This window comes from Echinococcus granulosus (genome assembly GCF_000524195.1).
Source record: "Echinococcus granulosus chromosome Unknown EG_S00075, whole genome shotgun sequence".
NCBI lineage: Eukaryota > Metazoa > Platyhelminthes > Cestoda > Cyclophyllidea > Taeniidae > Echinococcus > Echinococcus granulosus.
In genome coordinates this window covers 339570-367222 of record NW_020170455.1, presented here as the reverse complement: position 1 = coordinate 367222, position 27653 = coordinate 339570, and the positions used below count along the sequence as shown (strand labels likewise).

At 43.6% G+C, this 27653-nt stretch overlaps 1 protein-coding gene across 1 annotated transcript in view; it reads left to right on the top strand. All coding sequences in view use genetic code 11, as the record gives it.

Annotated features, from left to right (window-relative positions):
• Window positions 1-623: 623 nt before the first annotated feature.
• The window catches only part of EGR_07371 (hypothetical protein), a gene marked incomplete at both ends in the record, with an annotated part of 34054 nt that continues 7024 nt past the window's right edge, over window positions 624-27653 (top strand). Inside the window, 24 exons of the mRNA XM_024496620.1 lie at window positions 624-748; window positions 868-1469; window positions 2715-2814; window positions 4300-5125; window positions 6245-6402; window positions 6481-6610; window positions 6649-7620; window positions 7696-7881; window positions 9097-9446; window positions 10260-11398; window positions 12490-12695; window positions 14023-14597; window positions 14942-15494; window positions 15568-16109; window positions 18984-20080; window positions 20157-20239; window positions 22053-22244; window positions 23482-23625; window positions 24957-25385; window positions 25464-25547; window positions 25649-25666; window positions 26343-26436; window positions 26755-26876; window positions 27560-27637. Coding sequence (XP_024348999.1) covers window positions 624-748; window positions 868-1469; window positions 2715-2814; window positions 4300-5125; window positions 6245-6402; window positions 6481-6610; window positions 6649-7620; window positions 7696-7881; window positions 9097-9446; window positions 10260-11398; window positions 12490-12695; window positions 14023-14597; window positions 14942-15494; window positions 15568-16109; window positions 18984-20080; window positions 20157-20239; window positions 22053-22244; window positions 23482-23625; window positions 24957-25385; window positions 25464-25547; window positions 25649-25666; window positions 26343-26436; window positions 26755-26876; window positions 27560-27637 — 8805 coding nt within the window. The remainder of the gene's footprint in view (window positions 749-867; window positions 1470-2714; window positions 2815-4299; window positions 5126-6244; window positions 6403-6480; window positions 6611-6648; window positions 7621-7695; window positions 7882-9096; window positions 9447-10259; window positions 11399-12489; window positions 12696-14022; window positions 14598-14941; window positions 15495-15567; window positions 16110-18983; window positions 20081-20156; window positions 20240-22052; window positions 22245-23481; window positions 23626-24956; window positions 25386-25463; window positions 25548-25648; window positions 25667-26342; window positions 26437-26754; window positions 26877-27559; window positions 27638-27653) is intronic.

The following is a 27653-nucleotide window of genomic DNA, read 5'->3' as shown; positions in this document are numbered from 1 at the left end:
GGGTATCTTAAACCACCGGCACACAGACTAACACTCGGGCAGTTTCCACTCTAGCCGCCAGACGCGTACCCACCAGTTGCATTTACTTAGGACATTTGTTTTGTCAGTAATGAAGGCAACTTCACCAAGGCCTCTTTCTATCGTTTATTTGTTTTAGGGATTTTTAGGATCTAGGAGGCTTGTAAGCAGGCAGTTTAATCCCAGGTATAACAATTGGAGATCATTTATAGTAATATTCAACCACCATTATCTGATGTAAGGGTTCAAAATAACAGAAAACAGCGAAGGGCACACAAAAGTGATATACAACCCCGAGTAATTTGCAGGTCCCCACAGGTCAAAATGAATGCTTCTGTAAGTGTATGGTCTCTACGAGGATGAATAAAAGTGTTGAATTTATTCTAGTCAAAAAGTTGGGAATGGACTTTTCACATTAGTTACAAATTAAACAATCTCATAATTTGTGTTGTTGCTTTTCAAAAGCTGAGAAAAAATAAAGTAATGAGCTGAATTTTGTTACAGGACGTATCTGCTCATAGATACATTCGGATTTTAAAAAGGCTCGCCGTAAACCGGAATCACCTATAAACAATACTATCGTTGAGTTCCCTTTTCTTCTTTCCATGAACAAAGTTTACGTATTGGGAAACGTTTCTTTGAGCTGTCAGGCGCTTCGGGGTAACAAAGCGAGGAGTCAGACCCCGTTAAAAGTGCTTATTGGATCAGAAGTCAGTCTTGGAGATCTGAAGTGTGTTTTTACGCGCTAGTTCTAAGTGATTTCGTCTAGTGCGTTAATCAATAACCCGTTACGAAATAGAATAATGTGATGTAGTTTAATGGAACTTGCAATTACCATTTCCACTTCAGTGAAGCCGGAATTACTTCAAGCCAGGGTACTCTTTCACCCACTATACTCGACTTCATCGAGGGCACCCGCGTCTACCTTGAGTCGTTGAACGAACCCTCTGCGATGGTAGTGACTATGTTCAGCAGCAACACTGCCTCTGCTACTACCACTGTTGGCGTTGGACTCGGTGGATCTACGACGGTCGTAGCCCCCTCTTCCTCTGTTACTGCCGTGACTGCTTCTTCCCTCTCCTCCGCTACCACCACCGCCGTCGCCACATCTATCAACTCCCCCGTTGTCGCAGCTCCTGGTGGCGGAATGGTAGTTGGAACGGTCGCGACTTGCGGTGTGCCCGGCGCACCGACATCCAATGTTGTCGGTGGTGTTGGTGGAGGTGTTAGTGGTAGTGGTGGTGGTGGAGGAAGTGGTGGCGGGGCTGCAGGGGTGAGCGGAGGTTCCGCGCAGAATCCTTCTGTGGCTGCTGCCACCACCACACCCTCGGCAACTGCTGCTGCTTCTGCAGCCCCCGCACATGCTCCCACTGGTGTGGATCCGATAGTGATAACGGAAATGCGACTTTACTTTTGTGTTTTTATAAGGGATCTTATTCGTCACTTGCCGCGTAAGTTGTTTTTATTTTTGCAAACTCAGTTGTATCTTATTTTCGTCAACCGACAGTAAATACTTTTTGCATCTAAACAAATTTTGATGGGAAAATTTTTTGCATCTTAGCGGTGGAGATTGTTTTTCTTTTCTTATCAAACAACACAATACCTCATACAGCATTGCGTAAAACTCGCTAATGAAGGAAAGGAGAGAGGAAGATGTCATCTTATCCTCCGTGTTCCGTTATTTGTATGTGTGATAATTGTCTCCTTTTTTGGCGTCATCATTAGGCAATCAATTTATAAAGTTTGAAATAGACTATGGGTTGTTTGGAAATAGATTGTGTGATAGAAGACATGATTAGTAGGACATTGACCGGGCTGTTTGATCCTGGAGGCAAAATGTTTTATAAAGATGTGATTCGCTTATGATTGTTTCCTTTTGCGAAAGGTTAATAGATCGTTACGTTATTTCAATAAATAAAGTGCTTGCTGGAGCTCTTGGCAGTTACTTAACCTTGATCGCAGAAAATAGTTGGCTTTTTAAGCACTTGATGTAATTATACGAACGTAGTTACCTCGTGTTTTTTTCTAAATTGTAATTAAGGGTGATGAAAGATCAAAAAATGCTGTTGGATGGTTAAGCCGATGTTAGGGCAAAGGATAAATCGTGGAGTAACAGTTTAATCGAGTAATATTACAATTTCTAGGTAAGATTTTGCTGGAATTTTCAAAAGAAAATTTTAAACTTAATTCAAGTGAGGAACTAGCTGCCTTTTGTATAATATGAAAATAGTATTCAAAATCCATGTTTTTATTTAAAAGCAGCTCCTCGATGGTGCACGAAGTCGGTAGGAATAGTTTTGGTAATTCCATCGATATTAAAATTCTACAGCAATAAGAAAGTGTTTTTGCACAATAATAGTAAATTTATTATATTTATAGATGAGGAACGTTTACGAGAAATAGATAGGGTAATTCTTTCCACTCGCTTTCGCTGATTCGGGACAGCAAACTCTATTTTTCGTGGTATAGTGCATTCTTACATTTATAAATCCGATCCACGTGCGAGGAACTTTTAATAAACCACATTTATGAAAAAAAAGGTAATTGAAGACGGCTAAGTAAAAAACAAAAGCGTGCCTTAATTGATGACCCTAGTGCATCCAAAGGGAATGTCAGAGATTCTGAAATTTCTGGAAATTGGTATTTTATACTAAGTGAGTAGCTTATTCGTGTATTTTCGTATCCTTCGATTGTAGGTGAACGGCGACAGCGACTCTTGCCTCCTGCGATTCGACGCAATCTGGTTCTTCTCATCGCACGCTGGAGTGGCTTCTATGAGCACATGCACAATGCCAGGTGAGCTCTATTTCCCCATTCTATGTATTTTCGGGAATTTTTGGTTTCCCTGCGACTTGAGTCAACACTGACTGATTTTTTCCACTCAACAGAGTCCTTTGCCTATATTTTCTCACCGGGCATGTCATGATGTAGCATCAGCTGGGTGGCATAAATTCAAATTGGTTCATAAGAATTCTGTTTGTAGGGATTGGCACGGTCTGCACTAGCTCATTGTTTGTCAGTCGTCATTTTGGCGCCGCGATAACTGGAGTTACTAAGATATATTTCAAATTATTTCATCGTAATTGAGAAGTTGAACAGAAAGAAATCTAAAATGTAAAACAAATCTCGTCCAAGGCCTCCTCTTTAGATAGAGTTCAGGCGTGGTGTGCTAACAATTAAAGTTGTCTTAATAATCTGAAAGATTGATAGCTAAAATAGCTACAAATTTAAGGCACCGGTGATTGTTTATTGAAGTTTAGATTTTTTGACAAATCTCTACCACCTCTTTACTATAAATGGTCAAAAGAAAAAAGTATGATACAAAGTGCAGCACTATTTATGGCCTTTCAAACGCCCTTCTAGCTTATGGTTCATCTAAGCCATTATTTAACGTTCTACATTTCGTGGCTAAAGTCGTTTTCATTAACGACATTTTGTGAGTCAGTGAATGCGTGGGCCATTCAAGGAGATAGAGAAAGCCTTAACCGATAAGTTTTTCTTTCCTTGAGATAATTCTTAAGTACTGGACTTTGGCCATCGCCTAGGCATTGGTCAGCTATTCCCAAATTCTACAATAATTTATTTTAACTTAATTTGACGTTAAAACATGCATTTTGAAACGTTTAAGCAACCTCTGAAGATGAGCCCGAGTGTTGCATAGGTGGTAACATGCTCCATATTACTGTCGTGATGATCGACTTGTGGGGGGCTTGAAATGTTCCACATAATCAAAATAACCAATTTGCATCCGCAGGGTAACTGTCTCAAGGCTTGCATTTCTCAATGAGTTGTGAAGGCATTTTTACCGGTTCCATCGTTGGGTTTTCTGCTGATGTAGAGAATTTGTGTGCTCGTAAATCTGTTAATTGCTGATGTGTATTGGTTTCAGATTTGATAAATGCGCCCTCTAAATCAGAATAAAGAAATATATAATGGTAGGGGAAGCAAATCTACTCAATCTATATTTGGTGTGTTCAAAATCCATGCAGTTAAATTCACTCGGACACTTGAAAACCTCTTCGGCTTTAACAAAGGGTCATCACAATCTACGCGAATCGAAGGCGAAAACCAGGTAACGATTCACTAAGTCACTTAATATGATGATAACCTTGTGCAGACTACAAATTGATCTCATGATAAAGTTATTTTCTAGTCTGACTATTCTAGCAGGTGCTCGGTACGCCTTTCTAGGAGGTGTGTCTACTGTAAATGACCTTCTATTGTATCTGATATCTTTGATTTTCTGTCTCATTAAGGCGTCCTGTTGTTCTCAAATTTCAGAGACATCAAATGGGGTCAACCACCCTGGATTGATCATTTGTCTGGCTCCCTAACCGAGAGCAAGCACCCTAATCCTCCACCCCCACCTCCTCCGCCTCCCGCGGGTATGGATCAGGTCATCTCCGGTGATCTGGTTCTCTCCATCTCTGGAGTGCATCTGGACTCCACGCCCCAGGATCCCTTTATCGCCGCTTCCTTCCTCTATAACTCCATTTGGCTGGAGTTACTCTGGTACGCTAACCAGTCTATTGCTGCACTGGTCTGCTGCGGCGCCATCTACGACACCTTCGCCCTATTCACCGTTCCCACTGTCACCAATCGGCTTGCTGAGGTTTTCGACGCCAGTCTAAGTGGTTCGGGGGTGGGGCACCAGCTCCACCAAACCTCCACTAATACCTCCACCACAGCTGGCACAGGCGCTGCTACTTCTACCTCATCATCCAACGCCGCCTCTTCCGTCACTGTGGTGGAGGATGAATGCGGTCCACTGACCCTGTCTACTGTAGCCACTACCCCACTTGTCTCCAATTCTGCGCAGGCTCTGAGCTCTACTGTTATCACCACACCGCCAGGATCGGGATTTTCGTCATCAGGAGGGCAACCGGCACCAGGGTACATCTTTCATTGGTTGAAGGGGCTGTTGCTGTGTCGGGACGGAAAGCTCAGTATATCGCCGTGGTTGTGGGGCCTACCGGTGGTTAATTTTGGGGTCTGTTCAACGGCTCTCAAAGGCCCACATGCCAAGACGGGAGTGCAGAATGTTCGGTTGGAGGATAATTTAAGATCTATTGTAATTGCCGCAGCAGCGGGCCGCCGGTTGGACTCGGTGAGCAGTGCAATTTTGCATTGGCTTCGGAATATTAGGTCATGGATAAGTATGTGTTCGTTTAGGCTTCATTAATATTAACTCTGGTCTCAGCTTTGGCATTCTACATGTCTGCCTCATGGAATGATACGGAGGAAGATTCTGAAATTAGTTTCGTTATAGGTAGTTAAGGCGCTACTTAAGTAGTTGGCATGACCTCAGTACACTATCTTGATATTTTGATTTGGTGGTCATTATGCATCGGAAAAAAGTCTTCCCGACTCAGCGACAGTGCTGCGCTTCTTAGGTTTCGATAGTGTTCAGTTGTTGTGTCTTCTGTGTACTATTTTAAAGTCCTCACTTCAAGGTAGGGTAGTTTTTTTTTGCTTTTTAAGCAAATTAAAATAGTGGTTAAATACATTTAATGAAGCCCGCGACAACTTGATATTTATTTTCACCTTCGTTCCCACTTTGTTTATGATCATTTTAGTATTTCCCAACTGTCTAACGTGGGTAGTTCTTAGAACTCCATGAATTTTACTTACCAATAACTACTTTCTTGGAAAGCAGTTGAAGCTGTTCCTTCCGCGGGCTGGTTATACATGTTTATTTCCAATCTGGACCTTTTATTGAATAGCCTCAAATTATGTCGTTCACTATTGATGTTTTTGTTATGACCAATCTACGTCTAGGTTTGGATCATCGTGGAAAATATGAAAGCTAACCTTCTCCTAACACTTATGAAAAGATATGTATGGTGCATATATAGGGTCTGGAGGCATAAGAAAATGGAAGTGGCTTTATTGCTAAGGTGGGCTGGGACGCTGGTCCCTGATGGTTAAAATTGTTCGTAATTTACTGAAACAGTTTCACAAAACGTTGATTGAATCTTATGGATGTGATTCAAGTTTGTTTCCTTTACAAATCGATGTGAATTTGATTTTAAAGCTGCAGTTGCGGATCCTTCTCGTGTAGCCCCTTGTACAGCACTTGAAGAGGCTGCTGCATGCAGTTGTAGAAAGTGCTGCTCAGAAATGGCTTAAATAACTTGTTGGTAGTGAATTCCAAGGTGGAGGTTGATGTAATTTTGGAAATCAAGGGAAGTGGCTACTATGTATCACGGATAGTTGTTTTTTTCAGCTCTTTCGTCAACTAGGGGAAGAGACTTTGGTGATTCTACTGGATATGAACTCGGACCTCCCAGGCCTTCTGGAGGCCCTCATTAATCAATGCTACACCGGTTCATTGAATGCTATCCAGGCTTTTTTCGTTATCATCACACAACATTTCATCAAAAAGTAGGCCTCCCTTCCTTTTTTTTGGCTTGCTATTTAAACCTTAACTTTCACTAGTACCTACTCTTCTTTTCCTTGTAGTCCCAAAACGCATTGTGACAAGTTTGTTATGCTTACACTGGCCATGGTGTTCTCCGAACACTCCGTGCCTGTGATTCGCGAACACGCCGTATTTCTTCTACAAACTCTCTACTACCATTTCTTCCTTCTGGTATGTTTCTTTCCATTCTTATCCCAAATTTCTCTTAGCCTGCTCGGGAGCTTCACCAACGCATGCATCCGGAATGTAAACAAATGATCACATCAACCCCGGTAGCGGGTGATTCTGATGAACTGAACGACAGCCAAACAGAATTATGTCTATCTGCGCTAGCGGACGAACTACTCTGGCGTGAGATTAGTCACTGGAAGCCCTGCGATGTTCTCAGGCAATTTTGTGCTCAACATCCCACCTGTACACTTCCCATGATATCCGGTAAATATCCCGCAAAGCGAAGTCTTTCTACCTTTTCTCGCTCTAATTTACCTTTGGTTCGGTCCGTTGCAGAAATTTGTCGACGTTTAGCAACAGCTTCCAGTGAGGTGCGATGTCGTCTGATCAAGTTGTTGCACTACTGGACCATCAACATTGAACTGGTCGATTTATTCGCCCTAGGCTATAGTGGCAAAAACAATACACCACGTGGCCTTGGCGATGGTTTCATGGAGACTTACTCCGGTTGTCCTGAAGATACTTCCACAGTCGCGACTCTGGAACCCATATCTCTATCAGGAAAGATTGATGTGGTAACCACCTCGGGACCTAGTTCTGGCTCAGAGGTGGATGAGGAGGATGCTAACAGACAACACTCCTCCTCCGCCTCTTCTGATTCCTCCGCGTCATCATCTTCGGCTTCTTCATCTGTTTCATCCTCGGATTCTTCTTCCTCTTCCTCTTCCCATTCATCATCAATTTCTACGGGCTCTTCCAATATCGATTCCGGTGAATGTGGTTCCAGTGCGGCAGCGACGTCAAATGTGGCGGTACTGAGAAAGCCTCAACGTGAACACAAGTCTAGTCATCGGCCCTATCGCAATCATGAAGACACTCGTCGAAGTAATCAAAGACGCATTTCGGACCAGTCATCGAAACCCGAAATCGAAGGGGAGAGGCAGAAAGCAAGCGAGCTGTGGGCCAGTGTTCCGCTCACGTTGCGAAGATCTGGATGGGGATGCTTAAAGGTAACGTTTATTCTTCCTTCTTCCTTTCTCTCTGCATGGTCATAAAGTTACATATTTTCTACTTTGGTATTGCAGGCAACCAAGATGGTGCTGAACAACTTCTTCTACCTCACCATCCGCTTTGCAAATGAGCCTAGTGAAGCGTCAGTTCTGGAAGATCTCTGGGTTTTTCTCATACGTTACCGACCAGCGAATCTGCGGTTCATTCTACGCTACCTCATTGTCACTGCTTCTCTAGCTCCAGCCACACTTTGCTCTCACGTAAGACAACAACCACCCATAACGGGGCAAATGGTAGATCCATCCATTCCTAATGTCTTCACTCCTTCCACTGGGAGTGTCAAATCAAAATGAGCTTTTGCTTTTACAAACGAAAAAATTTCAATAAGTGGGAACGGTATTATTATTGTTATTTCGGATAGCAGCTTCGACACAGAATGATTTTTTATTAGGAGTGAGCTAGGAGATGGCTGAAAGTGGGAAACTGTGTTTATGTTCCGCGCCTGAAAACTTACCGGAATCGTAAATTATTGCATTCGTGAATGCTTCGTGTTCACCATTCCCACAGAACTATTTCTCTTTTGTATGTTTTTGCCACAGCGTTGAATGTCCTTTGTAGTGATGGGCTGGGAACCTCACGACCGTGATCATCACTTAAAAGATGTACGTACTCTTGTATTCGAAGAATTTGTATCTTTTAAGTGCCTTGCTTCTGGATAACTGAGTGCCCCACTATTTTACCGCATTGCAATTGAAGTGTTCTTTACGAATAGGTATCGGCGAGTTTAGATTGTACGCCTTCGTTGACAATTAACATTGCTCCTCAATGCCTGCTTTTCTGTACCCGTCATCTCGATGAACGTTGCATGGATTGGTCCACACCATGCGCGTCGACCATAATAGGATAGGCGGGTCACTTACAATTGGGCATAATCCTGCCATGGCAGCTAGCCTACTTATACTTCAAATTTCCAAGTCCCCGTGTGATTTTAACAAACATCGTATACATTTCATGGGTAACGATCAGACTACCCATTTGGACTATAACTTTTGAAAAGTGTCAGAAAGTGCTTCCAATGTTACTCTCGGGGAGGCATTAGTGCATTTGAATCTGGAAGTGCCATGAAACCAATTCAGTAGACTGACTGAAGTGGTGTGTGATTTTACATGTTAAATATTCTCCCACTCTTCTAGTCTGCGCTGACGAGGAAATGTGAGTTCGGGTATAATATAGTGAATTTTTGACACTGTATGTATTCTCATTTCTCGTTATTGAATTTGCTCAATCACTTAGCAGTGTGGTGAAATCTTTATCCAGCCTTATCCTTGATTTTTCTGCTACTTTTAGTATTTTTGCAAAACCAAGATGACGGTTTCTGATGGCGATCATCACTACTTTCCGGCCTCAGAATACTATTGTGCAGAGCCAATAATTGCCTTTCTAGCACTACTAACCTAACTAAACACCGTTTTCAGGTGAACCGCGTGGTCTCCTTCCTTGCAAATGAGGATCCTTCTAGTGTAGTGGATGTGCTGATGACCGAGCTGCAGACTATCGACGGCGCAGGTCTCATGATCGAGCCCTCACCCTTCCCACCCTTTTTCCACATCGCCCTCCTCTCTGACCTCACGGAGCACAATTCCGCCGCCTCTACTAGTGCTACTAATGCTGCCACTACCACCGCTGCGAGTGTATTGACGGTCGCCGGGACAGAGTGCAGACAGCGCCTGACTAATCCCTCCGAAGCCATTACCTTCAGCCAGAGGAACAGTGAGGTTCATGGACTCCTTGCTGATGGTGGCAGTGTGACGACCGTCGATGCGGAGTGAGTTGACTGGCTGATTTGCCAATAAAGTTGAAGCATCATTCGTCCTCTTAGTGGAGGACTGTTACAGGGTATTTACGATTTTTAAGATAATTTGTAGATTATTCGTGCAGCAGCGCAAACACTTCCAAATGTTAGTAAACTGTGAGTTAATAAGTTCTGTTCCAGTAATTCTATTCTTAGTCACCAACGTTCTGACCTGAAGCCGAATTTGGTGAGCTGGAGCAGATTTATTCATCCTAGGTGTGGTGTTGTTTCCATCCCCCAAGAAGTTATTTGGCCATTTCAATCAAATCAGTTTAAAACGTTCTCTTTCATCGGTGATCTTGACTTTTTTCACTAATATCCTGAACTTTTGCCAACGCAGATTAGCTGAAGTTGATTTTTATTTGTGGCATGTTTAATATGGTAAATTTTAAAATTATCCTTCTATTTAAGCCTAAAAGTATGCTCTAGGAGTGAAATCATCTACTGGGGGTTAAATTTAATGATTTATAGTGAAATAACCGCCTGGGATTCTGGTTTTAACTGTACTTATGCTTGTTTCTTGACGTAAGTTGTTTAACCTGCGTTTAATAACTTATCAGTTGAAGGCTTTCAGCCCTTCCACCTATTTCTACAATTTTCTCTTCACTTTGGAAAATTTCAAATATTATTTCTATTCAAACGTTTGTGAGTCCCGTATACCCCTTTGATTTAAAGGAACTTCAAATAATCTTCAATGATTCGCCTTCAATCCATTCGTGTCTTGTGATTGAAATGAATATCCAGGACTTAGACGTTAACTTAATAAGTTTGAATTCACCTTTACAGTCATCAGGCTGCAAGTGTTCGACCAGTGTCCGCCTGCAGTGGTGGCTGGCAGTTGAATGGAGGCGGCGATGAAAGTACCATTATCTCAACAAAATCCACCGTTGAGCCCTCTTCGCTCGCTAATACCACCTCAGCCATCTCCCGTCTCACCAATCGCTTTGCAAGCAGCGCCACCGCAATGGGTCGTCGGGCTCTCCGAACTGCCCTCCATCCTGGTGGCCTTCGACAATCCAAGGCCTCTGTCAATCATGATCAGGAACAGCCTCAGGAAATTGACATTGATTCTCTTGATGGGGAGGTGGAGGAGGAATGTGGGATGGTGCGGACAACTGCCGACACCATGCCGACGCCGCAGAACCAAATTACTACCACTGCCGAAGCTCTTATCACGGCGAGGAGTCAAACCCTACCCTACACGGCTGCCTCGCGTGAGAGATACAGTAAACAGGCCATTGTCGGTTTGGATGGAACTCCTTTAAGCCGGCCAAGCCGTCTGCGAAAGATCCTCTCTCGTCGCCGCGCGGGTGGAGGTGACAAGGGTGGCGGACGGAGAAACCCCTTTCGATCTATATTTCGTAGTAGTGGTAGTGGTGGCGGTGGCGGAGGAAGCGGTGGTTGTGATGATGCTATTAAAACTGAAATTGTGACAAAGGTTTCGAATAGTGCTCGCCTCTACACCACCTCTCTGCCTCCGAATCTGGCATCGTTACAGCCTCTTCCACTACCACTACACTCGCATTCAATCTCCCACATCAACGACTATCGGAGAAAGCATAAAGGTGGTCGACGCAGACGCTCCTCACCGCGTAAGCTACGCCGTCACCATGGAAGCAGTCGTGGTGGTGGTGATGTTGATGTGAATCAACGAGCAGAGGTTCCTTTTTCCAACACGGGCCTACTTTTGCAACAGCCTCTACCGATGCCGAAGGAGGGGAGTGTCTACCATGCACCCTTGTGTGATTGGCTAACAGAGCCCTTTGTGACCAATGGCTCCCTTGTGTTCAGCGGAATGTGGTCTCCTACGGGCGCAAGGTCGCCGTTAGTTCTTGTGCTAGTGGGAGAGATACTAAAGTCGCATAATAAGCATCGAGTGGCGTGGCGTAAGCATATGCCTCTTCTTCTGCTCTGTCTGTTTCTTGGTGAGCTAAGTACCTTTTTGTATGTTTGTAACGTAAATCTCTTAGTCTGGGTTTAATTGTTTGTTAGTTATAAGTTTTTCCATGTTTAAACAGACGTTTTGCTTGCCTATTACTGTGATTCTGGGTTCAAGAGGTGAATGCCACCTTAGCGTTTTTTGGTGCTTTTTAAGAAGGATTAAACCCCTCCCCTCTCTTAAAAAAAATAATCAGGAATGGTCTGGTTAAACTTACGATCATGTTTTCCATCTGGAAAGGTCACTCCTTTTGGCCCCTTAGTTACTCCCCCAAGACGTTATAAACCATCCAGGCCCTTGGGTGGATTTACTGTGGACAGACATAGAGGCAACCACCCTACTACATTTATTGCGATAAGATTTGTTTTCCGTTCTAATTTGACAAACTGCTTATAAAATAGTTATTTGGACGTTCTATGAGGGGCATACATCATAGGAACACTTGCCCAGGGGCTAAAAAGTTTTAATAAATTCTCGATGTCTTAGCATCCTGAAGTTTTGTTCTGATAGCATTTCTTTTTCGCATTTTGTTATGATTTTAGTAATGCCCCGACATCTATCTCGGTTATTCTCGATTCTTAATGATAAGTCTCGTTCAAATTCTCAACTTTCCGCTTAACATAAATTTAGTTGCAAATCCACTAAAGTGATCTTGTCCTTTCCGTTGTGAAGACTTACAAATTCAGTCATCAACAATGGAGGCTTTTTTCTATGTATAAGCCATATTTAAAGCACTTATTAGTTTGGACAAACTTTTGGCAGGGGATAGAATTGGGTAGAGGCGTATCTCACCAAGCTACCTCTAACATGGGACCTACGTTAACCCCGGAAACGCAAAAGGTGGTAGCTTTATTCTGTGTGCAGGAGGTCCCAAAGACCAGCATTGTTGTTGGTTGATTTATGGAAGTTTGGAAAAACTAAGATGTTATTTTACCTCTAACTACTACCGTTGTTCTCCATATGCATAAGGCATTTACACTGGTTATGTCTGTTGCAACCGATAGGATCAGGTGTTGAGAGTGAAAGTAGATACGATTGGCCAAAAGTAAACTGAACACTGCCTCTATTTCACCGCAGGATTGGACCACTGCCGACCCTTGGTGCAGGAGGAGAGTAAACAGCTATTGGTGAACATGCTGCGCGTTATATGCCCTCGCATAGACCTTCTGCGTCTCCTCTCTCTCCAGCTGGAAATCGACTCTCAATGGATTGCTCGCGCCATGAACAGTTTCTCCTTGCGTGGCCCTCAGTTCTGTCTCACCCTCGATGATGGTCCATCTGTGGTGAGTAATCTGATTAGGGTTAGGGTTAGAGTGGTCTCATTCTCTGTATCTAGGTATTCTGATCGGTCTCGGCATTGAAATGACCATCGGCCAATCAGGTAGCGCAAATTTTGAGGCGTTCTGGGACGTTTGTAAACTAGGCATGAAGCAGGAAATCTTCGGAAAATCGGAACAAGAATGTTGTCTGGTTTGTAGACATACCCGTCAAGAGGGGAAGGATGCAATTTTTTCTTTTTTACCTTCACCACTACTGAAATTATCCCATTTTGAGCAGAACCTAATTTTAAGAATGCTCTCTTATGATATTTGCGGTGAAGTTGCTTAAATCAGAGCCAGAATACGTAAAGACTATGCTTCATGGACGTCAATTTCATGATGAATTTCTTGATCTTCTTGATGCCGACACATTTCGCGTGTATTGCTTCCAGCCCTTCTTGAAGCAGTAAACTACAGTGGTGTAGAAGAATTATCACTATGCATTAGGGTTAGAAGGCTGTGTGGACAGCCAGTCGACTATGGTCCCTGGCAGTAGTATGAACCATGGCGTTCGAGTAGTTAATCCACTATCAAGTCATTGTGCTAATATGTAATCTCTATCGCTTTCATTTGGAAATTCAAGGGGTTTGTGCTTATTAAAGCAAATTGTCGGAAAAGTTACTGTCATGAGGATTTGGTCAGCTGAGGTCATTAAAAATGACTAATTAGCTTTTCTCAACCAAATGACCAGTCAACTTCAGCTCTGAAATTATGCATTCAACATGAATAACTGGCGAGTAAGATTGTGCCGAAAAGTAGCACTTTAGTTTTCTGATTCCAGTTAAATCAATGTAGGATATGGAGGTGCACTGCAGTTTGCGATTCCAAACCCTGCTTCAACCATAAAAAATTTTATATTATTACACATCAGTAAGCGCTTCATTTGTAGGTCTTTTGTACTACTTCATACCCTAAATTTTTTATGGAACCGGTGTCATTAACTTCTAATGCGGTAATTTGTGGATAAATTGAACTAATAGCATTCAGATGAAGTATTTTAAGCGAATCAAATTTAATTGGACCTCAGGAAATCGTCTTAATTCAGGTTCACTTCAGTATTATTCTAGACCTTAAATCACTACAAGGAGAATTTACGGTTTCATGCCTAACTTAGGTTGAGAGTTGTTCTTTTCAATGCTCCCATTGAATTTACTCAAATCAGGAAGTAGCCATTAGTACCATTTCACATTCCCAACATAAGACTGCTTTGAATTTTTTTGCGAATGAATGAGGAGGAGAATGAAAGTAAGAATTAGCGCGACCGTCCCTACTTTCATCCTTTCTATTCAAGCCAAAGTTCTACCTGCCTGCACCCACGGACACTCCACTTACCGAGATCTCAGCCTGTCCCACGTGGGCCACCTATTGTGTGCCCGCTTCCTCCTCCATTGGTGCACTCACCATAGTTGGAACATCTGTAGCCCCACCTGCCTTCGCTGCCTCTGCCACCCCGCCGAGTGGTCTTTCGCCCCTCACCGATGCTCCGCCTCTGACTGTCACTACCGCCACCACCAGTGGTGGCGGAATCATGTCGCGCTCCTCGCTAGTCGCTCAGCAGACTGTCGGGGCGCGACCAAGCTACGTGTTTGGCTCCACCTACAGCCTCATGAGCACCGCTACTCTCATCCCCGCGGGTCTATCGGCGGAGCAGGAGTCAAAGCGGCGCTCGATAGTACTGAGTGACCTGCCGCCTCCACCGCCTTCATCTCAGCCTCCAACTTCCTCTGCTCAGATGGTAGGGGCGGTAGCGGATAAGGCGTTGGCAGTGTCGGCAAACGAGATGGTGGTAGTCGCGGCGCCGTACGACTGTGAATCGAAACATTTGCAACAGGCAGCGAAAAGGATTGGCCAGCTTCTAGAGGAAGTGTAAGTCTGTTTGAAAGTGTCTGAAATGGCTTCTCTATTTTTAATGCCTTTTAGTTTTCCTTCTAGTCGGAAAGCCGGCTGGTTTATTAATACCAGAGTGGGCTGTAGTTATGCTCATTATTTCAGAGGTATTCTCTTTAGGACTCTTGGCTCGTTCCTTGTCTGGAATCCCAACCACAGTGCATTCCGCTTGGGTTTGGCCAATATATAATAGACTTTTAACTTACATCCTTAATTGGTTTAAAAATGCCTTTGCGGATCTTCCAATCCATTAATTGGTGACTCTATGAAACAAAATTACGGTACATGATTTCCAGGGTTGCTATTCTCTTCTCTTCCTGCAGTCAAGACCGCTCCATCTGGACCTGGGAGGACATCACACCGAGCCGATTTCAGCAAGTCACACTCGTGACTCTCCGCTCTATCCTTCCTCCTTATCCACCAACATCACCACAACAACCATGCAAGTCAATTCTCCTCCTCCGCTCTGCCTGCTTCCTCGATCGCTTCGTTCGCTGCGTGGCGGAGGCTTTTGCTGAAGCGGAGGCGGGTTGTCGGTGCGAGGAAGCTGCCTCTTGTCTGCGCTGTCACCATGGCGCTCCTCACCGCCACCCCTACGACGGAGAAGCTGACGAAGTGGACACTGACAACCTTGGCGTCAGTGGCGATCCGAGTGCTGAGGGTTCGGCACTTTTCCTCTTCCTCCGCTCCGGGTGCACGGTCACGCGGTTCTCCCAGGCCGCCTTCAATATGGGCATCACGTGTCCCAATCGTCACTATGCGAGTCGGTCCCTACAAATTTATCGCGCATTAGATGCTCAGTTGGATAAAAAGAGCCTCTCAGAGGTGTTGGTGCGACTGGTTGAGTCGGTGTCAGATGCCAATGAGGAAGTGCAGGTAAGGTGGTGGATGCGATTTATTCCCCTGCGGTCGTTTAAGCTGTATTTCATTTTTAATCATATTATGAAAGGGCTACATGGTTGAGTTATTCCTCACCCTGGAGGCAGCAGTGGGCCACATTCAGTACCGGGGGACGGTGCTCTCCTCTTCCACCGCCACCAACATTGGTCAGTTTGCTACTCGCAGTCGGTCTTCCGCACCCGACTCTCCATTGATCACCTCGAAGCCGCCGCAACCGCCTCAGTCTGCATCGCCACTCTTGTTGGCACCGCAGGCACCATCATCTACACCCCCTGTGCATGAGCGTCGTCACTCGCGTCGGGGCTCCTCTTCCTCTGTCTCCAGCCTCCTCGGTTATCCTTCTGGCATCGCTGGTACTGCGGCTGTGTCCGCCCCGTCGTTAGTTCCGATGCAACCGACCGTTGGTCTGACTGTACCCCCAATTAAGCGACCGCTAATGCCACCGCACGCTGAGGCGGTGAGTGAGGAGACAGACGTGACCCCCTTGGCAGCACTGTCGATGTCGACGGTGGGTCCTGTGAAACCCACTCCAAACGCAATTAGATTCTCTAATAGCACTGGAGCAGCAACTGTAGTGACAAACGATTCGAGGTAAGACTGGTGTTGTGGCAATGTCAGGGGTGTCTGATCCTGATTGGATAGGTAGTTTAATTATCAAAGTTGTAGAAGGCTGGTTTTTAGATTATTCTTAACGTGCTTACTTCCAAGGTCTCAGAGTAAAATCGATCAAAGTAGTTTGCATGTTTTTTTCATTCTCATTCGCTAAAGATTTTCATCATTCTTTGATAGGCAAAACTGCTTCTCACAAAACTGAAAAGTTATTAGTCTTATTCATCATTTGAAACTCCTCCAGGCTGTTATCGGAAGGATTCGATGAAATGCTAAATAGAATGTCGCATATTTGTGACACTTGTGTCGAAGTTGTTAGGGAAGTGACATCACTTTCTCCTGTTTTTGTTTGCTGTTCAGCAACTGTAGTACCATTCAATGGCGGTAGCTGCTATGAGGGTCTGAATTTCCGCTGGTAAAGATCTCATTGGAGAGTAGATTTAGTTTTCAAGGGCTTGGAGAGCTATTTATTACAGAAAACCCTTAAAAATTCGAATTGATTTTTTTTTGTAGTAGCCACTACCAGCAGTGCTAATCGCGTGAGATGAGGCCACGGTTTGGATTGTCATGTTCGAGCTTGCGTCTAGACAGGGACATTCGATTGGATCGCTGCTTTTACCGTCCCGAAACCATTTGCATTTATAATGACTGTCAAATAAAAAAAAAATATGCCTTTTGGTAGATATTAGTTTAATTGGTCAATTTATGCAATTCATGGAGTAAAATCACGATCACCTTTTCCCAAGTCCCCTTAAGTTTCCCAATTGAACTAAATTGAAAAACATCTATAAATGCGACCGCTATGTTAGTTGGGAAACTCTCCACTGTGCGATCAGTGATTTTTCAATTACTTGATGGAAGTTACGAGTCTTTTAAGAATCCAATGTAGGCAGTGTTTATTTCAAATTGACGAAAATGAATGGAGCCAAGAAGTAAAGCTGTGAGATTCCAATTAGCCCGTATTATTAGAAGGGATGTCTGAAGTATTCTTTTCTTGAAGCGAAATTTGAATGGTTGTGGAAAGGACTGCAACGATGCAATTATAGGTGGTCTGAGCGATATACTGTACTCGGGTTTTGACGAAGTTTTGCTCATAAAGTATTTGGTTTTTCAAAAATCTCAGTCAGTACCTTCAATCATCTCTGAGAAACTATTTCTACTTTCGCTAGAAATCTTAATTTTACTCCGAAATCCATCAAGGACGTGTGATTGGTTCGTCAAAAGGGCGTTTGGGCAACAGTGAACCGTCGTTTCTGTAATTGATTTTGAATTTTTTTAGATCCAATTTTTATAAACTGTAAAACGAGGCTCGTAGATCTCTCCCCTGGCCCTCATACTCTTGGAACACCCAGGCTGATTTGATTTTGTCATTTCGTAAAGTAAACGGGGAAGTGGGTACAAGTTAGGGAGGGTTCGGACACGGAACTTTTCTCCGAGTTGTGGGATGTTGACTGCTCTTCAGTCATGAGGTTCGATTTTTGTCTCCCCGCCTCCTCTCTGAAAGGAACATTTAAACGACATAAGTATTACAAACTAATATTCTTGAGCATGGACACGGGAAGCTAGTGTTCGCTGGTGGATACTTGAAATCTCACTCAGAAGACCCAAGAAGACTAATTTTTGGGTGGTTCCTACTGCCTCAGCTCAGAAAAACTCTGGCAACGCATTATGTCTCTACAGCATTAGGGTACACGGCAGTCCAATTTCTCGTGTGTGTCCTTAAATAGCCTTGGGATAGAAGCGCTTACTACCATGTGTAAAGCGCGCCTCCACGCGATATTGGCCAATCAGAAAGAAAGCAATGGGATTACGAAGTGTTGAGATGGGGCATGAAGCGGTCGAATTCAAACACCCAAGATGGAACCTTCCAAACCTTAAAATGGGAACATCTACCCCATCGCCAATAGGGCTAAATCAGCACCCTGGTCTAGGGATATTGCGTGACCATCAAGTGTTCAGCTACATTCTAAGGTGCCGTGAGCCAACCATTCATTTGGCATATTCTCTTTTCCTTCCCAGTCCGTTAGAGAGAGGACTGTGGTCCCTTGACAAGCACACATCTTGGAAAAGTAAAATTGAGTCCTCGCCGCAAAGCGCTCTTCCTTCCTTTTCGATGCGGTTTCGCATGAGTTTCACAGCTACATTTTGGGCTAGAAAGAAGATCGTGATTGCTAAACAGTCATTATGCTTTTAGGTATGATTAATAATTTCTCTCACTTATCCTATAGTGCAGAAAACTTTAAACACTCGCCTTCTCTATTTGCATTTATAAACTTCTCCATGAGAAATGACTATCTTCGTACTGATGCCTTTAATCAAGATGGCTGGTGTCTGCCGTATTGCGTGTCAAAAATGGGGCAAAAGAGGAACTCCTTGGTGCTTACCAGTACGACACTTGGATGATGTCATTTTAACGAAGATCGTGGGTTTGTACGCCATTGGAGATCCTGGACGTGGTGGGTCGGTTCCCTGCTCCACAGCCTTGGGAGCCATTTCTATGAGCATTCAGCCATATAACGGAACGTCGCACATTCTGTTGTGCGAGTCCACAAGAGTCAAATCTTTTTGTGGAATCCATGGTCACTCCCATTCACGAATATTTGCAAACTGAGTTGGTGCACCTTGGGTCCTGAGGTAGGCAGGCTGCCCCAGAGTGGTTCGGCCATACAAATATTTACATGCAGAACTTGCTGGCCAGATTTAGCAATGTGTAAATGTAGCAGTGGGCTGCATACAGTTTCTACTCCTATGAATGTAGTCTTACATGACTTTAATGGTCCTTCAATTAACAGGCGAAAAAGTTTACACGTGAAAAGGATTCCTTATGTGACTTACGCAAGTTATCCCTTTTTTTAGGTCCATCTACGAGGATCCGGTGACAGATTCCTCTACAGTCGGAACTTGTCGCCTGGCTCCCGAAGAGCAAGCCGACTTGTTGGCGGGCATCTTTTGGATTGGCGTATGTCTTCTTGACTCTGATTACGAGTATGAGTATCTCGCGGGTATTCGCCTTCTCTCCCGTCTCCTTCCTTGCGTCTGCTCTCTCTCAAACACCGCTTCCACTGCTACCATCACCACCACAAACTCTTCCAACAATCGCAAGTGGACGCCTCAACAACAGCAGCAGAACCTTCCAAGTCTCCACGATCACGTCCTAAAACTATTTCATCGCCTCAAATGGACCGCCGGCACCGAGGATGGTGACTACCCAGGCCTCCTTGGTCTCCTCCTCAAGGGATGCTTCTCTTCCACATTGATCGATACCTCCTGTCGCCTCTTAGTCCACCTCATCCTCGCGGTTAAATCACCAATAGTGGATCCCAATGCGGAGACCCGGCAATATCGTCGAGCTGCGATGAGTGGTACTTCTTGTTCTACGGGGAGTAGTACTTCCTATCCTGGAAGCCTACCCAGTCTAGTGATTGCTCTTCTACCCATGCTGTTAACTGCGTGGGATGAGGACCCCGATAGTCCTACTTCAACTATCCCAGAACCTGCAATTCCTGCTGCGGAGGTGTGTGAGGCATGTGCAGAAGGCTTGGGAAGTCCTGCGGTGGCTTCACCTTTTTCATCACCGTCTTCATCCTCGCCACCACCCCCTCTGGGCTCGTGGGTACATAGGAGTGTGGTCCTCTCGGAGACCGCAGTGCCCTCGCCTTCAAGTGGACTGCTCTCTCTTATCACTGCTATCCTTGTTTCTGGTGCTGTGGCTAAAAAGGCACCTCAGCTGAGACCACGGAATCCCATTTGCGTTCTGGTGAGCATTACTGATGCTTATATTGATTTTAGCAGTATTGACGGTTTGACTGAACTTAGAAACCTCATTCGTGTTTTTTTGATGCCGAAATTCCCGTTTTCAAAAACGAAACAGCTAGTTGTTATTTTCGGTCTGTACGCAGCTTGGCCATCTAAGCTACATGTGAATTGTCGATTTGTTGCCTATAGCAGCATTGGTAGTACCGAAACATTGATAATTAGGTGAAGTTTTGCTGAGTTATTAAAGCTAGCTTTCGTTTCATTTCCGTGCAGCTGGAATCTCCGTTAGAGATATTGAATCAATGCTTATGATTCCGATTGGCAAGTGCAATCAGTTGGTAGAAATGTTGAATGAGGTAACTCTCAGCTCATCTGCATCAGTTTTGGCGGTTTCATTGCTTGTTAATGTAGTCCAGTTATACCTAAAGAGATTATACGGCACATTTGTCTAAAAGTCTTAGTAGCGAAAAATTTAGCACCAACGTATCCAGAACAACTTTCAGTAATGTTTAGTGTACGCGATGAAATAATTCATTGGCAACTATATCAGCTAGGAAATTCGTGGAATCGAAGCAAGTAGGTGGCATCCATGCGTCGCAAATAGGTTTCAGTGACTAACAATTAATCTTTCACTTCCTCACTTCGTCTTCTGAAACGCGCTGTTAGAAAAGCATTGTTTGCTGATTGATTGACTTATGCTGAGAAATGGCTTTGGTAGTTTTTCATTGTGAAATTCCTTAACCAAACGAATATACCACTGGCTATCCCCAGACCACCTGCGTACTCTTATGGCGCTGAGCTTGTTTATTCAAGTGTGTGGGTGCGCGTGCATGTGTGTTGAAGACTGTAGATTATATTGCTGAAAATGAATTATTCACTTGCCAAAGACTAGTCAATTACGCCTGAGGTCTATCTGTTGGACACAACGCGGTGAAACTCGAGCTTCTGCGATGCAGGTAGGACTAGTATTAAATTGCTCTAGGCAGAGTTCCGTTCTTATTCCATTATGACAACACAAGACCGCCTATTCTATAATGTAAGCCTTTCCCATGAGAAGCTCCGCGCTTCGTGGTGGGAGGGGAATACTGCCTAATCCCACTCCTCATCGTCATCCACACCTTTTTCATCCTTCGTTTTTCTCCGGATGGCATTCCTCCATGTGATTATTGTCACTGATTAGCGCCAAACAAATGCGTGGCCAAAGCCGAAATAGGCAATGAACAGCTGGCATGTATATGGTGAGGACGGAGGTGGGTGGAGCAAGGGCTAGGTTGTTTGCTTCTGGTGAAAAAGCGTGTTATAAAAGTGAGATTCTCAATATTCTTCCCTCACATCGGACATCTGGACGAAAATTCCCTTTTTTTGGAGTGGACTCGGTTGCCGTTGCCACCGACGCAGCACCGGAATTATCGCTAAAGAAATTCTTTTATAACTTTGGATAAGGGCTGGAAGCTAATAGCTTTGGTAGAGTGAGCATAGTCATGATTTCAAATGCACAATCGTAAGAAATGGCACCACTTTCATTAATCATTTGGTGACAGTCTAGTCTTTTTTGTTGTTTTTAGTAGTATTACTGGTACTATGTGTGTCACAGATTACAACTGTAGTAAGGCTTTAATATAATGTTGCAGTAATAGTTTTAGTGAGAGTGGCGATGGTCCTCATTACTAGTTTGCTTATTTCTTCTTGAAAAGCGAAATCTGCAGAGCATAGTTCTAGTAGCAGTTGGGTTGGTAGTAGTAATCGTTGTTATGGCAGAAATGGTGACTATCAGATTATAACGCGCATTACCAATAGGAATAGGATTTATTTGTCGTGAAACATTCACTTCTCCATCGATGGAAAAATAAGCACCGAAACAGTTTCCGAGAGTATTTTACTATTAACAATCGCATTGTCGACCTAAATGTGGCCAAAAAACACGATTTAATAAGTTTACTAGTAGGAATGACAGTAATTCTCCTAAACCACCTACTTTTTCTTTTTTCGTAAGAAGATTGAAAGCCGTATGATAGTCTTCAGTAATACAGCTCTTATTGACATTTTTAAGTCCTCGCAACTATAACACTAATTGAAGTGATGATTGTCGTCGCATAACAAGTTTTACTGGTACAGATTAGCATAACGACCTACTGATTGCTCTGTTCTCCTCAAAATCAAAAATTGAAGGCGGCGGAGCAGCTGGCAGAGCTGGCGGTACAGACGGACGCCTATCGATTCAACAACTTCGCCATTGTCCTACGCCTTTACTCTAATGGAACCTTCTCGAGGGATGTGAACCAGTGGGCTAAATGCGTCACCCGCTACCTCATGGATGGCTGTGCTGGTCTTGGGCCACGGATTCTCACCTTTCTAACTGCGGTAAGTCGGAGAAACTCGAGGAACATGAGAGGGACAGTTACGAATTATCATTATTGAAGCATATTATACTTGTGACATCGATTTATGTCTTGGTTGTGAGTTGTATATATCCTCTACTACTCAAGAGTATTGCTATGAGGTTCGTCTTCTGTGGTTCAAAGTCGCCGAGGTCCGATTCTAAACAAATATCTGCCTTTGCAAATTCCATATTTTCTGCTCGTTTTAATGTACTAAATCTTTTATTGCCTTTTATTCTAATGGTCATTGATGTGGAAAGTTATAATCTTTTAATAAAGATCACCGTTTTGGCTTTTATTGTGCGGTGCTGAATTAGTAGTCATCGTGGACATTGTTATGTTGATAACCTAGCATGCACACAATCCAAATTTATCCAAAATTACATTAGTCGCCTATTATCACTCCAGCGGGCTTCTAACAAGAATGCTGTCTATCCACATCGGTAATGGAAAAGTAGGTGGGACTAGAAAATTTCCCTTTTTATGGCTTTGAAAAGTGAGAGTACTTGAATTCCTTCACTAAAACTTCATCCACATCCTTCAAAATGCCTTCTATGTTCTTAGTTGCTTGAATGCACTTCAGCCAGCATTTGAGGTGTGAAATTGTGAACAGATACCTGTTATGTACACCAAATATTTTACGGTTTAGTTTTTTGTGGTGCTAAGTGTGGAAAACTAGTTCCAATGGACCACACGGTCAACTTCCGACCTTTAAAAGAAAATTTGTTGCAATTTTCAAACAAGATCAATGCGATGTTTGTTTTTTTTTTAAAAAGTAGATTACCAGTTCGGTTTGATCTGATCCATTTGTCGTAATGTCTTAAAATCTTGGTAATTGGTGAAGTCTGTGGGTTTACCTCATTCTTACTCTTTCTGTTCTAAATTTCACATTTGGAAGTAGGTAACGTGTCGGTCTTAGAGAAAGAATGGAGGGAATAATTACAGAAACTGTGAATTTTATGGAGCAGTATTCAATTCGCCAACCTCTTTTTGTTGCGCCTCCCCCCCTGGCATCCTCCCTGAGGGCTTTTTAAGGTGAACAAGTATGGAATAACCTTACGATAGATGTATATGAGCAGAAATTCATAATGTCACGATTATAAGTGAAGCTTTGAATGCCAAAGGGTCTGTGTAGATAAACATACAACCTTAGAAGTGGCTTTTTTCCCATAATTTAGTTACTCAAGCTGAATTGCTCTGTGTCTTCTCCGCTCTTGTAGTTTTTGACTCTGGGACCACCCTGCGTCCAACTCTCACTGTTGCACTTCGGGTACTGGTTTTTGCAAACAGTGGAACTTAATCAATCGGAAATGAGCAGTCGCATCCGGGCCTTCATCACTGCCACCTCCGAGCGTTTTGTCAATGTGAGTCATCACTTCGGTTCTACGACTAGCAAAACTTTGATTCAATTTTTTTCTGGTTCTTTCAATTTATGGAGACCTGTAGACCGGTAGAGAAATAAGGTTTTTATGCTTCTTGAGCTGTTAAATAACTTTTTGCTATCTTTGAAATGTCGATAAAATCCCTTCCTAAACATAATCTCTGATAATGTGTAAATCCTAAGTTGTCAGTATCATAAACTGGCGTTTGCGTGCGCGGGCCTGGATCTTGTCGAGTTTCCAATCCGAATAAGCAACGGATAGACCTCATTGCGGATGACCTTTTTGCTGACCGGTATGAGTAAGCTGCGGAGCTTTGTGTGTGACTGGTGATGGATGAGGTGATTCCATTCCTGCGTATTTATAGTGTTTTGGTAGGCTTTGGCGCCTCATAACAATTATCGGGGCATTTAAAGTTTATCAGGAGACGTAAACGGGAGTGCGGGCTTCCAGTTGTTTTAGAATGAGAACTAAGCTTGTGCAAGGAGGCTTCTAGCGAAGTGAAACGAACGCTCTCTACAAGGTTGCAGACTTCTCCACCACCCAGGTCCTTCAACGCTGATACATATATATGCTTATCAAAGGACCTTGGCGTTGGATGTCGAAACCCTTCACCAAACGTATTTCTGAAGCATAAATGGCCGAACTGTGACAGTGATGGCGGTCCAGATGCTGTAAATATTACTGTACTTTCAAGAATCTTTGCCCATGAAACGAAGATAGGATTCCAAGACCCGCTGTTTGTTTCCGCATAAAGATTTCTCACTCCTTTTTATGTTACTCATCCAAAATTGAACTTTCACAACTTACGGACTGGCCATGATTACCTTCACATCCCTGAAACCATCACCATTTGTTGAATTGCATACAAATTTTCCAAAACTGCCCCATATTTCGCGATTGCCGGTTAGGTGCTCTAAAATTAGACTTGAGACTATTATAAATCGGGGCAGAGGCGGACCCGCCATTCACACAGCTTTCCTGCTCTGCACTCTAAAGTGTAAAATTAGCCGTCTCGCCAAGCAGAACTATTTGCATGAGGTGTTTAGATCCGACAAATCCCTACTGCTCAACCGTTTTCAAGAACGCTATAAAAGCATGGAACCGTTCTAAGTGTCTCCCTATTGTTCTATCCTCCTTTTTTAGCCATCAAACGATGCAAGTTGGTGTGTCCCTCGATTAATACTTGCAATACTTCATGCAGAGGCTTTCAGTTTCAAAACCTTACATGTCTACGTTTTCATTGGTCAGAATGCTAACTTTTCAGACATTCCTTTCAGGTCACAAATTGAGCTAATTAATTTTTTCTTTCACAGACACCGTTATGGCCAGAAGTAACCCTCCTCTACCAAGTCGTGGTCGCTCGCTCCGCAACCCTCACCGCAGCGCCCAGTAATCCCGAGGTCTACACTCTCCCGGGACTTGATCCCTCCGGGAGCGGGCGAGTTTTGGACAGTATTGCTGCAGCTGCTGCCGCTGCCGTTCCTCTACCCGAGGCGGAACCCCAACGCATCGCTCTGGCTGGTCGCGTGCTCGATTTCGATAGCAGTGTCCTTCAATCCGCACCACTCATTGCCGGTGGTCGTGGACAGACCTCGCCTCGCCCTGGTGCCGCTTCTGCCACTGACCAGAGTCAGCATCGGTCGCCTGCACGCACTGCACATCTAGTGGAAGCATGTGGTCTCTCTGCCTCCTTTTCTTCTTTCTTCCGCCTTGGCGCCTGGAAGACACCCTGGAATCGACAGGTTGATAAAACTTGTTCTTTGGGAATTATATTGTTCAGAAATCGGGAGTTTGAGTGACCGATTTCTTCCCTCTGATAGGCTCGGCTCCGAGGGCTGTTTACGAATCTCCTGAACTGCTACGGATCGGAGTTGGATCATTTAACGGCCCCAAGGAGTCCATCTGTAAGTTTGGCTGACTGGTTAAAAAGTTTTTTTTCCCAAAATAAAAAGGCAGTTGGCTTTTTTCATATTATTTACTATCCACCTGTCTCTTGCCCTCTCAGAATTCTTCAAAACAGAAGGTGAGTTGTTATGCACACAAAACTTTTCCCTATATCTTCATCTTACTTTTTTATCGTAGCTTCCTTTCACCCGATTTCTGTCATATTCTAGTCGAACTCGAAATGATTGCACTTAACTGAACAGAAACTAAATACTAATCCCTTTCATCCCTTATTTGAGTGCATCCGATTATTTACCTTTTTCCTCATTAATTTATTTCTGATCTTGGTTTTTTCTTCTTTGTTATCACTTTTCTCTTTGGTAATCATGGACTCTGATCTCGCTGTTGTTTACGTTGTTTTTTGGTTGAGCTCTAATTTCTTGAATAATTTCCCGCAATTAACTGGTGTACAAATAAGTTGTCAGTCATCAGTCAATGATCCCAATTTAGGCATCTAGCATAACAAGTGATGTGCAGATCGGTGGTGAATTGCAGATCTCCATGTGTCGATAGATCGGTTGAATCAGTCTTCCTCGAGGACTTTTCTGTGCACCCATTACGCCACACTAGTGGAATAGAGCTAGTCTCGATTAACTATTTCTTTCCTGCTGTTGTTGTCAATATTGGCTGTGGTGTTGTGGTGTATTTGAGTTTCCCTTGCTCTTCTCCAACTCCCTTCATAAGGATCATTTGGTCTGCCTTATTTGGAATTTAAACGCATTTCTGTTCACGTTCTGTGTTTACATGGATTTTAGGTGATATTCAGTCAGTCTACGGAGACTTTAGATCGTCAGCTGAGCATGCATTCGAGCAGTGAAACAAACTCCATTAATGATGCCAGCAATCCTGGTACGTTCTCCGGTGATTTTTGTCAGTTACTGCCGTCTCTTATAAGTAAATCGAATGTTGCGGTGTCAAAGTTGGGCAAATCTCACTAAACATTGTAACTTTTAGCGAACTGTTAATTTGCTATGGTCTCATAAGTGATGCAAATGCGACACATTTGAGTTCTAGGGCTAGGTTTGTACAGTATGGTTAATTGAATTTACTAGTTTGTGGTGCGTAGCATTATCAAGGAAATTCGAACTTCAAAATTGTTTCGTTTATGTTCATCTCGCAGATAAGGTTTAGCTAACCAATGCCTTCCCTTTCCATTTTCCCTCCCAGACGACGGTCATTTAGATGACACTAGCAGTGCAGAGCGTGCTGCAGTTTTCCATGACCTGGACACCTACCTGGACGCCCAGTTGATGAACATCAACTTCCTCGATTTGCCTGACGCAGCCTGGGTAGGTGACAACTTCGCGTTTACCTCTGAATAAGCGAATAGATGCAACTTGGTATAGCAAAACGGTGGAATTTAAATGTATCCCTATGTTATGGTTGTCATAAATTTATACTAGACAATCGGGGTGACCGTATGCGAAATTGACAGTGAACAGTTGACGCAAAAGTGAGGTGGGAACGGAGTTGGTCGGGGTTAGGACTGGGTTTCTCACTTCCAAAGACTAAACCTGTTATGACGGTGGAATTCGTGACAAGCTTGTGCCTACTTGGGAAAAGATTGGAGAATTTTAGCAGCAAATATTTCAATGTATGGATTATTTTGGAGAGCCTCTTGCAGTTATCTATTTTGATTCTAAGAAACGTCATGAGCTTAACTGACTGCCTTATGGTAGTTCCTCTGCGTTTCGTTCTGATGTCGCTCTCCTTGTGCCCTTCATTGCCGTTCCAATCCCTTCGGTCATTCGTCATTGTTACTCTTGCGATGCTGTAGGTTGAAACTATGTCGTCACATTTTACTCGCGATTCTCCTGCCTTTGACATTGGCTTTATAAGTAGTTCCCTTTGGGCGACTTAAAATTGCCTTGTGCTAGTCTCACTCCATTACTCGATACGATACCAAACTTAAATTTAAGACAATTTTAACCACCCTTCTGTTAAGAGCTTTTGTAGTTTCAGTCATTTTTAGCACCAACTTATGTTTATGGTGCGGCGAAAGCCCGATGCTTTTAGACGTAAGCCTTCCAGCAAGACTGTAGTCTTTGCGGTTAGTGTGAAGCTTT